At 43.4% G+C, this 12,694-nt stretch overlaps 1 protein-coding gene across 5 annotated transcripts in view; it reads right to left on the reverse strand.

The window, feature by feature from the left end:
- The window catches only part of LRP6 (LDL receptor related protein 6), a 177,358-nt gene that overhangs the window by 37,503 nt on the left and 127,161 nt on the right, over nt 1-12,694 (reverse strand). For 4 of the 5 annotated variants that reach the window (XM_065398561.1, XM_065398483.1, XM_065398421.1 and 1 more), the window contains exons 7-11: nt 11,271-11,487; nt 9,534-9,823; nt 7,032-7,258; nt 4,114-4,298; nt 3,311-3,637 (exon numbers count right to left, since the gene is read on the reverse strand). In XM_065398561.1, the coding sequence (XP_065254633.1) occupies nt 3,311-3,637; nt 4,114-4,298; nt 7,032-7,258; nt 9,534-9,823; nt 11,271-11,487 (1,246 nt within the window). The remainder of the gene's footprint in view (nt 1-3,310; nt 3,638-4,113; nt 4,299-7,031; nt 7,259-9,533; nt 9,824-11,270; nt 11,488-12,694) is intronic. The other variant, XM_065398640.1, reaches the window with a different exon arrangement.

Below are 12,694 nucleotides of genomic sequence, written 5' to 3' on the forward strand. Positions count from 1 at the left end.
GATATTGGATGGTACTCTGGACCTCTAGGAAAACATGAGGATCATAACCACAAATCTCTCCTCATAACAATGGCCATAGCCATTACCCTAGATGCAGTATAGTTGCATCCACCATGGCCTGGAGGGAAATTTTGGCTACCAATCTGCCCTCATCCACTAAGGCCTGGAAGCAGGCCCTATGCCCCTCAGGGAGCTCATCCTTGAATTCCAAAACTTCTTATAATTAGTAAAATCATATTTGGCCAAGAGGGCCTGATAATTTGAGATCCTGAACTGGAGGGAGGTGAAAGAAGACCTCTCTCTTTAGAAGGTTGAGTCGCTTGTATCCCTTCTTTGAGGGAGTAGCCTTTAGGTGCTGTTACTTGGACCACTCTGTAGCCGCCTGTACCACCAAAGCATCTGAACAAAAACTTCCCCCCCCTTGGATGGAACAAAGCAGTGCTTCTTGGCCCAATTAGGGGTAGGAGCGCAAGAAACAGAAGTGTGGCAAATCATCTTTGCTGGGTCCATGATGACGACCTTGTGATGGGGAGAGCCACTTGACTGCAGACCAGATGGCTGCAGAACATCTAGTAAACTATGCTGAGGCTCCTGATCTACCTGAAGCTGAATCTGTAACTCTGCAGCCACCCTGGGCATGAGCTCTTGATATTGTTTAAAGTCATCTGGCAGGGATGGAGAAGATGGAGTAACTGCCTCATTTGGTGAAGATGACGAGATTGCTACTGGAATAGACTCACCTTCCCTTTCTGAATATGCTGACGGGGCCGGTTGTGGGTGTCTGGGAAGTGGCAAACAGGATTCCTGCACTGATCCTGAGTCTAGGGTAGGGCTCCCATGATCCCCAATATTGCCAGTAGGATGGATCAACTGCCAAAGGAGAACCCCTTGGCATGGGGTGGGGGAGCCTGTTTCTTGGCCAACTATATCTGCCTGGGGGTGAGAACCATGATCTTCTGGGTCTCCTGTCTTGTGCCACCTTTCCCTGATGCTGCAGAGACTCTTGCAGGGGCTAAGACTCATCCAAACAGAAAGCTGAATCCTTATCTCCAGCAGAATCAATGGTACCAATGGTGGGATGGGAGAATGACTCTGTCTCATTGGGACAGTCTTCTTCTGGTGTATCAATGTCCCAGAATAAAGACGGTCCTGATAGGAGGGCTGAATGTGGATAGGGAAGAGCAAAGATGTCCTCTTCAGGGAGACATGAGTCTGATTGTCCTGGGGGTATGAGAAGAGTCCATTGGCAGAGCAGTCTGAACCAGAGCTTTCCTGGTCATTGTGGTACATGTCGCTACCGGTACCGCTTTGACTCTAGAAGTGGATTGAAGCATCAGGAGCTGTTTATCCCGAGCCAATCGGATTGGGGCTTCATCGCCTTCTTGATGAGGTATTTTCTGAGTCTCAGTTCCAGACCCTCATGAATTCTGGGGGAAAAAGAGCAGCAGATGCTGGCAGAAATATGAGCCTCACCCAGGCAATAGAGGCAGTACTGATGTTTGTCATTCACTGAAAAGGAGCGAAGGCAGGAAACACAATTTTTGAACCCTGGGCATAATCCCAGACTTCTCCGGGGAAAAGAAAATGGGTGGGGAAGAAAATGGGAGGAAACACTAACTACAGAAGAACCTCAGAGTTACGAACACCAGAGTTACAAACTGATCGGTCAACAACACATCTCCTTTGGGACCGTAAGTACATAATCAGGCATCAGAGACAACTACCTACCTATCTATCTACCTACCTAAATCAAATACTGTACAGTACAGTCCTTAATTAAACATAAAAAATACTACTAAAAAAATAAAGGAAAAGGTTAAAAAAAGATTTGACAAGGTAAGGAAACCGTTTCTGTGCTTGTTTCATTTAATTTAAGATAGTTAAAAGAAGCATTTTTCTTCTGTGTAGTAAAGTTTCAAAGCTGTATTAAGTCAATGTTCAGTTGTAAACTTTTGAAAGAATAACCATAACATTTTATTCAGTTACGAACATTTCAGTTAGGAACAACCTCCATTCCAGAGGTGTCATAACGCTGAGGTTCTATTGTATACTATAAAAACTACTAAAACTAACTGTGTACAACATTTTACAGCAATGACGCAGTAAAAAGAAAGAAAGAAAGAAAGAAAGAAAGAAAGAAAGAAAGAAAGAAAGAAAGAAAGAAAGAAAGAAAGAAAGAAAGAGATGAGGACACCAAAGATCTCAATTCAGATCATGCAGCAATAAGCAGGAACTGGAGAGGTGTAGGCCTGCACCACTTTTCATGCCCTGGGTTTGGAGCATGAGAAAAGCTACAGCACATGTACAGGCCAATAGCCACTGCTTGCAAAAAAAATTCTGGATTCAAACACATGGTGCTCATGTGTATCCAATGTGTGGAATACATGTAGGGACCATCATATGAAGAATTATGAGTGCTGCACTGGCAGCCAGTTATTGAAAGAAAGATGAATTATTTGGCTAGAAACTAACTGTGGCGGACCTAAGGGCCTTGTGGTTCACACACTGCACAACAATGAAAAAAACTGGGGTTTGGCTGCTTGCTGCCTCTACTGTGATCAAGAACTGAAAGTGCTGTGAAGGCAGCACCCTGGGGCCTCTTTTCTCACTCAAAAGCAATGCCTTTAGCCACACTGGGGTGAGCTCTGAAGGAAGGTCTGTCCAATACCCCTTCAAGCTGGAATATAAGTCACAACTAAATTCACCTCCAAAATTCCAAAACATACACCAAAATCCCATTAATCCTCTACGCCTGGTAAATCTCAAAAAAATAAAAGGGGTCATGAAGTAACTTTCATGGGCCGGCACAAAAGTAGAAGTGTTTCCAGCTTCTCTTCTTACCCAGCCTTATTCTGGTTGGCAGAATGAATAAAAAGGTTCATTGCTGTTGGCCTGGAAATTTTTTTAAAATATCCTAACTTTTACTCAATTGCCTGGTAGGATTTTAGTATGGTTAGAAAACAGTTTTATTACCACCTATACATACATACATACACACATACACACACACACCCCCTCCGCCAACACATCCTGCTTTAGAACTTCATCTTGGAACTGGAAAGGTTTTTAATAACCTTTCAGTATCAAAGGTAGAAACGAGCCATGACTTAGCATATTATGCTCCTGTCACCAAAGCAAACTGTCTCCTCTTTGTTGCTATTAAAAATAAATAGAGAAGAAAGAAATGAAAATGTTTCTTTTTTCTAGTAAAATACTTTGATCTGTTACCAAATGCATTTGCTTCCATAATTTATTCCCACGGCATTCTCTTCCCTATGCCTCTAATTTGTCATTGGTGCTTAGGGCTTACCACTACAGGTCCTGTTGTCAGAATTCAAGGAATAGTGAGCTGGGCATCCACACACAAAATCACCAACTGGCACTGCCAAGCAGAGATGGGAGCAGTGCCCGTTGCTAGATGCACATTCATTCCAGCCTGCCTGCCTTGAGGAATGGAAGACCAGGATATCCATCACATAATCCAAGTGGCCTTGGATGATGGTCCGGTTCTGGCCACTGGTCTTGTTGGCTCGCTCAATGCTGCGCCGGCTCCAATCTGTCCAATAGATGTAATCCTGGTATTGAGTCAAGCCAAATGGGTGAGGCAAGTCATCTGCTATAACCTCACGGTCAAGGCCTGTTTTCAAAAAAGGGAGAGAGGAAAACAAGAGGAATTATCCTGGGACATACTGGGTTTTTATAACAATGTGTTAGACATTGCTCCTTCGTGGAGAGGTTAAAAAATGTAAAAAAATAAAAATAAAAATGTACAGTTTAATATCAGCCTCCACCAGGATTGCCAGTCTTCTGTAACAACCCATCTGCAGCATGAGGCCCCTTCCTCATCTCTCTCTCTCTTTCACACACACATGTCCTACTCTCATGCCTGATATATACAATGGAATGCGCCTACTTAAAAAAAAAAAATCAGTTCTGAGTGTATTAAATCTATGAGCTTTTGCAGTTTGGCTTTCCCACCACCTCTCCACAACAAATGAAATGCTGGTTATATTTTTTGCCAGAGAGGACACTCCAAAAGCTACCAGTTGAGAGCTTTGTCCTACGTGTAACTAAAAATACACAGCTTGCCCAGAAAAAGCAACAGCAGCTTACCTAGCATATTTGAAGATTCTATTAAGTTGGTATCTAGATCTGTCCAGTAAAGTCTTCTTTTAGCATAATCAATTGTTAGCCCATTAGCTCGTCCCACGTTTGGTACCAAAGTAGTACGTTCACTTCCATCCATGGCAGCTCGGTCAATCTTGGGCTTCCCACCCCACTCAGTCCAGTACATAAACCTGTATAAAAATGCCAGGAATTTTTCATTTATCTGATATAGAAGTTTTCTGCTAATGCAGACTCTTAAAATTTCTTGCCAGTACATGAAAGGAAAAAACAACACAAAAGCAAGGAGAACGGGAACAGAAAACCAGAGTCTTAAATTTAAGTGTTTATTAAAACACATTAAATATTTTTCTCAAAATACAAGCTAGGAAATGAGTCCTATTTCCTTATTTGCTCCATCCAAAGCTGGACCCTTACCAAGGACTTCTTTACTAGAGCCCTTCAGTCTTTAACTAGTTCATGTGTGTTAGCTAATAATAAACAGGATGGCATCTGGGTACATTAGATTGCACATTGTTCTTTATCAAGAATTGATCCAAAGCACATTGCATGAGCAACAAAAATTGCCTTCTGCTTCTATTCAATCCTCTGCTGAACTCTGAACTAAATGTTTCTTGAGGATATTTCCTTGAAGTGCCTTTCTCCACCAATTTCCACACCAGAGATTGGTTTTATAGGTAGCAATGGACTAGACCGGGGTGGCCAACCTGAGCCTGAGAAGGAGCCAGAATTTACCAATGTACATTGCCAAAGACCCACAGTAATATGTCAGCCACCCCTCATCAGCCCCCTGCTCCTCCCGCTCACCAGCAGCCCTGCTGATCAGCGCCTCCCCCTCCCTCCCCGCACCTCCCAATCAGCTGTTTCGTGGCGTGCAGGAGCCTCTGGGGGGGAGGGAAGGGGGAGGAGCGAGGGCATGGCAGGCTCAGGGGAGGGGGGTGGGAAGGGGTGGAATGGGGACAGGGCCTGTGGCAGAGCCAGGGGTTGAGCAGTGAGCACCCCCGGCACATTGGAAAGTTAGTCTTGCAAACAGATCTCAGAGGCTTTCCACTGCAATTGGGTAACAATACACTTCATCTCACGTACTGCTGAGCCAAGGTAATGTTCTCACTCTATTACGTATAGAATACAGATCATCTAAGTACTGCAATAGCGGTCAACACAAAAGCATATACTATTGTTCTCTGGCATCATTGGACTGCAGCAGGGAGATGCGTTTCCATATGTATGATACCAAATTCTTTGTATTGTCTGCCATGGACTATGCTGACCCTAATATTTTGAACACATAACACCCAAATAGGTTAGATAGATAAGCTAAACTAAATAGGAATAAGATCACTATGAGTGTGAAGTGACCTGACAGAATATGTACTGGCCAAGATTGTAAAGAAACTGATAGATAATGGATAGGTTCCTAAATACATAGGCTCATTATTCAATGGGAGCTGCTGAGTTATCAGTACTTTAGAAAAATTAGGCCACTTATTTAGGTGTCTAAACATGGGCTTAAGAAGAAAACCCACTTCTGAAAATCTTGGTGATCATTTATTGTTTTAAAAACAAAAACAGGAGATAATGCAAGTAAAGCAACTTTGCTGTTGGGGTCCCAGTGTGAATTTAAGATGAGGAATTGAGAACCACTCTGGTCTACATGTGTTTTGACACTATTTCTGGCCAGACAGCTATTAGAGCAAGGGAAAATGAGTAACTTTGCAGTAAGTGAGAAATACTAGCTCTTGTGAATACCAGTGATGAAAATGAGTCACCTCAAGGTAAGTGGTAAAACCACAGCACTAATCTGCAATTCCAGGCCTTGAGCAGCTTTCAGGAACTACGTGGACATTGCATACTCCCAAAACATCTGGTTCAGATTTGCGTATCACATCAGCAATTTTAGTTCTCTCCCACTTTGGATGAACATTTTTGGTATTTAGCAAACTTTAACTGTTATTTTTCAAGAGAAAGATGGTATAGAGAGGCAACTCTACCTAGTGAATGGGAGCCTGGAAATCCTGAGACTTTCCAAGTTCTATGCAGTGACTCAGTCTGACCTTGGACACATCAGTCAGTGCCTGATTTTCAGAGTTCCTAAGCTCCTATAGTTCCAACTGAAGTCAATCTAAACTGTGAGAATTCAGGATGTTTGAAAATCAGTTTCCTCATCTGTAAAATAGGGGTAATACACAACTAGTGTCTCTCACATGGATTTTGCAAGGAATAAATTAGTAAATGTTTGTAACGCATTTCAAGGTTATAAAGTGCTATGTAGATGTTAAGTATTATGACAGTTCTTTTCTTATGACATAAAATGCTATTGCATTTTAATGTGATTGAGTCCATTTTCCTGGAGAAAAGAGTTCTCTCATTACAAAAATCTTACATTTTGAATAGGCAGATAGAGCAGTTTTCTTGGATGCACTATTTCCCTCCCCCGCCTACCAAAGTTGTCCTTTCCCTCCAAAATAATCTCTCCTTATTCTCACACAATGAGCTTCACCTTCCCCTCAGAGGCAGAGCACATAATACCTTCACAACACCCTAACCCGTGATGAAAGGGAGCTCCATTTTAAAAGGGCAAATATTTTCTTTTCAGTGTGATGGACCTTTTCTAATTAATGAATTCCATAAACCTAAAGCTACTTCGATTTTATGATTAATTAAAAAACTAAATATAAATCCTTTTTTAATGAGCTTCTCTGATTTGTGTGTAGTATTCCTAATGATTATTCAGGACATTAAGAGCACATTCCTCCAGCCCTTGTATTCTAAATTACTAGGTTATATTCCCCAAGCTGAGTTCTCTCAGGATTTATGTACTGGTGCCTCATTAACATGCCCTACAGAAAATATGCATGTGTTATTTTTAACGAGTTCGTAAACATAAAATTAAGTCAGCAAGTTACCCTTCAGCAGGGTCTAATGCCAGTGCCCGGGGGCTGTCCAGATCCTTCCACACCAATACTTGACGATGTTGTCCATCCAGCTTTGACACTTCAATACGATTTGTTCCAGTATCGGCCCAATACAGGTTCTTTCCTAGCCAGTCTACTGCCATGCCTTCTGGGTAATCCAAGCCAAACTCCACCACATGTTCGAGTGCACTGCCGTTCATAAATGCCCTGCTGATAGTCTTCAGGGATACAATGATACACAGGTAAATTAGGAACTTTACCAGTCTGTCATTGGGGTTTGCATTTAAAAACGTTCAGATTTCAGGCATCTTGTAGGGAAGAAGTTCATACAATATGCTACTTACTCGTACAATTAACAATAAGGCCTATTCAAGAGTGATGATTTACTATGGTCACTGAAGAAATAAATGGGTTGACTTGAGTTGGGTTCCATTAAGCAGCCTACACGCCACACTGACCTTAACAACTCACAGCCAGCTTTGAGGAGAAAACATTTTGGAATTCTCGGGCTCATGCTGAAGCTTCTATGCTACAGCAAGGAGCAATCTTTTAGAGTCACAGAGACAGCATTTAAAGGCAAGAAGGGACCACCAGACAATCTAACCCAACCTCCTGTATATCACGTGCCACTCACCACCCAACCACCCCACGCCACAATATTAATTAATGATGTTTATTATGGTAGGCACAATACAGAGTAGTAGACAGTCCCTTCCCCGAAGAGCTTACGATTTAAATACACAAGACAGCACACAGGCTGGAGGGGGCAGGGGGCCAGAACACACAAGCACAGTGAACACTGTGATGGTGACATATGTCTTGTGTCAGTGCATTTTTTTTTAAACAATATTCTCATTTAAAAAGTTCAGCACAAATCATCACATAGATGAAAACAATCAATGGCCAAGAAGTCAGTTAGCTCTGTAGTGCCAGTGTTTATGGATGGATGGTAAGCAACTAATTTAATTCCCCATTAAGAAGAGTTTCTGATCTCTCTTTTGTCCAAAATATTTCTCTTTTAACTCTCAACTTCATAGCCCTTCCTATGACAATAGAGGCAGCCATCATTGTATAATATTTAATATCTTAGCCATTCACTGGTATACAATTATGACCAAGAAGCCCAAAGATAACATATCTTTGCCAAGGACAACAATGGTATGCAAACACTAGCTTCCTCCCATCCTTCACTCCTCATGTTTCTAACTCTGCAGAAGTCAAAGTTAGATTTTGTTTGCTTACAGTTTGTGCGCTAGAACCAGTGATGTCACAACCATGTGCACAATTGAGAGTTCAGCATCCCTTAATCCCTATCTACAATGTCCTTTCAAACCAACTTTGGGAACCATGTTTAATCTATTTCAACCAAAGTTCAAGTTAAACCAGTTTCTACAACAGTTTGGCCAGCTTCCCTCTCAGAAACTCATTTACAAGCTATGTTTTGAGCCCTTGTGTCCCAACTCATAAGTTACAGAGTGTGGAACACAGCAAGTTGTTGTGTAAGCCTCACCACAATTACAGAATTCTTCCTTTATTAAAAAAAAATCCTGATATTTCCATTTCTGAATAAATTTTCTGCTCCTGAAAATGAGAGTGAAACTAGACTGGTGGATATCGATGCTGAAACTTGTACACTATTTGTCTGCCTTATGCCTGTTTCTGATCTGCAACACTCCCCAATATTTCAGTCTCAACCGAATAATCTAGCTATTTCAGTATAATTTATAATTCATACCGTATTTCACCTAATGTATGGTATCTTCATAACTAATGCACACTGAAGTAAGATTAACATCAGCTTTCACTTCAGGCCCAAGACACAGTTCCCTCCCACAATGCATTTGGCAAGATATCCATGTTAAGGCCCCCAAATCTCCATCAAAGTGGTATTTCCCCCCAGTTTCAGTTTTCCACAAAATGCTGACTTTTATCCTTGCAAATTCATAGTGTATGTGAAAAAACATATACCCACTGATTTAAAAAGAACACATCTGAATTTAGCCAGGATATGAAGACATTGTGTGTTGGGTCACACTTTTCCCTCTGAACTAGAATTATGTCAAATTTATTTGTTGGTCAGTTCTTGAGTTTAAGTGTTTTGAGAATGCAGCAAAAGTGGACTGAATGGGCGGAGAGTGAAGCCTGGGCTCAGGGAGGCTATCCAGCCCCTGGCCCAGCCTGCCCCTTTTGCACGAGGCCCCGCCCCTCCCGCCCCCTTCCCCCACCGGCGCCTAGAGGCTTTCCCCCCCAGGAGCGCTGGGCTGGCAGTGCGCTCCCCCCTGCCCCCGAACACCGGGCGGTGTGAGCACCGGTTCCAGCCACCTGTAGTCCCTGGCCGGTCCCAGGCCGGGATTCTGGCCAAGGGGGAAGAGCCGCAGAGCCCCAGCAGGGGACCTGGGGGCAGAGCATGGGCGGGACCACACATGGCTGTTTGGGGAGGCACAGCTGCCCATGTGGGACTGAACACTAGACAGAGACAACTCCCTCCTTTACCTTCAGTGAGATATCTGTCCAGTAAATCCGATTGTCAGTCACGTCAAAATCCAGAGCAGAAGCTTCTTTGACTCCCGTAAGTGGGATGGCAACATTGTTGTTGTTGGTTTCCAAAGAGATTCGCCTGATATCTGCTCTCCGAGAAAAGAGCAGGAAAGCTTCTGGGACAATGCAAGTCCTCATATCACTGATGAGCTCTAAGCCTATGGGACAGGCGCAGCGAGGGCCCTGAGGTCTGTACAGACAGAGATGGCTGCAACCACCATTGTCCTCTGCACAAGGGTTTGCACCTACACATTCAGTAGAAGCAAAAAGAATTATTTGACATTGTCCTCTTTTTCAAGATAATTATCCTCAGACAGCAGTGCTAACTTTCTCTACAGTACATTTCCCTGCAATCTACCTTAGCCTTGTCCTATAGCAATTACCGTAAGAATGGAAATAGTTGCAGACTTCACAGCCATTCAGACCATTAATAAAGAAGATTATTGTGATAGTGTTCTGTGTATGTTATGGAAGTCTGTCTATTAAGAGCTGCACTGACACCACCAAACACTCAATTCACACAGGCTAAACAGCTGGGAAGAGGCCTGCATTTGACACACGTAACTTGGTGCCCATTTAGACCTATCAGTGCACATGCAAAACTTGTGTCGCTCCTAGCTTTCATGAAGACACAGGGAGCACAGTTCGTAGACAGGTTGTGAGATGAAGGCATATAGAACAGTCTTAGTTTCATTAACCGTTGGTGCTAAAGAAATACATATCATCACGTAACTAAACTGAATTCTGTACATGTTCTTAATTTTCTAGTGTAGACCGGGCCTTATAAGTCAGCCTAACCATGTCGCTCAGGGGTGTGAAAAATCCACCCCCCATGGGCAGCGTAGTTAAGCTCACCTAAGTCCATGTGCAGACTGCACTAGGTCGGATGGAAGAATTCTTCTACCGCCTCTTGGGGAGGTGGATTACCCATGCCAACGGGAGAACCCCTTCTGTCAGAGTAGGCAGTGTCTACACTGAAGCACTACCACTGTAGCGTTTTAAGAGCAGACAAACCCTAAGATGACGACCAGGCTATAGAGCCCTCAAAGCCTGCAGAAGGGCACTGTTGATACCATTCCCAACTCTCACTAACTGTCACGGAGTATGGGGGACTCAGGGCCCTGCACCCCCGGCTTCCTGCAATTCACCATGACTCTCAGCCAGCCAGTAATGCAGAAGGTTTATTTAGATGACAGGAATACAGTCCAAGACAGGTCTTGCAGGCACAGCCAACAGGACCCCCCTCAGTTAAGTCCATCTTGGGGTCCCAGGGCGCCCCAGCCCCCTTGGGAGGTCAGAGCCCTGTCTGCCTCCCAGCCATATCACCAGCCAGCTCCTGAAAACTCTCCCTTCAGCGACCCCTCCCACAGCCTTTGTTCAGTTTCCTGGGCAAGGGTGTCACCTGGCCTCTAACCCCTTCCTGGGTTCTCATGTTACATGCTCAGGTATTCTCCATCGGTCAGTCTCCCATCCCCCAATGCAGACTATCCTAGCCACACTCCCGTCAGCATTTAAAGACCACAGTAAGAACAGACCCAGTTCGTCACACTAACCCAGTTAAATACAACCACAGATTTTCTCTGTGTTCTTGCTAACACTCTGGGGTAGTGTCTTTACAGTGTGAAAGAAACCAGTTATCCCATTCAGCTGCTTTTCACACTTTTTGTCTAGGTCTGGTTTTCAGTCACTCACCAATGATCCGATGGACATTAGTAGCCTTCAGGCCCATTAGGTCAGGCAGTTGGTCTATGATGATTTCTCTTTCTGCTGTACGCTTATGCACTCGCTCAATGCTACGCCTTTGCCAGTCGGTCCAATAGATGTAATCTCCCAGCAAAGTGAATCCAAAGATATGAGGCAGCTTGTCCTCCACCAGAACTCTCCTGCTACTGCCATCTGCATTCATGACCTGCACAGATACAAAAAAATGTGAATGAGAGAAACCCTGCCAATATGCAGAATAATTTCTCCAGACAGCCCACAATTAATAACTAATTTTCAACACAAAATAAAAAAAACCTAAGTAAACTATCAGAAAGGCTTTTGGCAAATCCTCCATCCACAAATCCATGCAGGACCTGTCCATCTAAGGCTATATCCTTATAAGCAAAATCCAGATAAACAGATCCTAAAGTGAGGTTATGCCTCAGCAAATCCTATAGTAAGACCATGCAAGAACCGCTATGCTGGTTCAGACCAATGGTCCATCTAGCCCTGTATTCTGTCTCCAACAGTAGCCAGTACTAGAGCTTCATGGGGAATAAACAGAACTGGGCAGTTGGAATGATCCACGCCATCTTCCCCGCTCCTAACTTCTGGCAGTCAGAGGTTTAGGGTCGTCCCAAAAACAGGGTTAAATCCCTGACCATCTTGGCTATCTTCCATTAACTTATCTAGTCCTTTCTGAAACCCAGTTATACTTTTGGCCTTCACAACATCCTCTGGCAATGAGTTCCACAGGTTAATTGTGTGTTATGTGAAAAAGTACTTCCTCTTGTTTGTATTAAGCTTACTGCCTGTTAATTTAATCAGATGACCCTTGTTTTTTGTATTGTGTTGAAAGAGTAAATAACACTTCTCTATTTACTTTTTCCACCCCATTCATGATTACACAAACCTCTATCACAGTGATGCCCAAACTTCCTCTCGCCCCCCCTCCCCTTACCAGTAAAGGAATGTGTCCACGCCCCCCTGGGCTGGGAGCAGAGTCATGGCTAGGCCGGGGGCCAGGAGCTGCTCTAGCATATCCCCCCCTTAGTCATGTCTCTTCTCATTGAACAGCCCTAATCTTTTTAGTTCCTCCTTGTAATGAAGTCATTCCATACCCTCATTATCTTTGCTGCTTTCTCTGAACCCTTTTTCCAGTTCCACTATACCTTTTTGAGATGTGGCAACCAGAACTGGACACAGTATTCAAGATATGGGTGCACCATGGATTTATATAGTGGCATGATGATATTTTCCATCTTATCTTCGACGCTTTTTCTAATAGTTCCTAACATCCAGTTAAACTTTTTGACGGCTGCTGCATATTGACCTGAAGTTTTCAGAGATCTATCCATGGTGACTCCAAGATCTGTCTTGAGTGGTAACAGCTATTTTAGAACCCATCATTA

This window comes from Emys orbicularis, chromosome 1, assembly GCF_028017835.1.
Source record: "Emys orbicularis isolate rEmyOrb1 chromosome 1, rEmyOrb1.hap1, whole genome shotgun sequence".
NCBI lineage: Eukaryota > Metazoa > Chordata > Testudines > Emydidae > Emys > Emys orbicularis.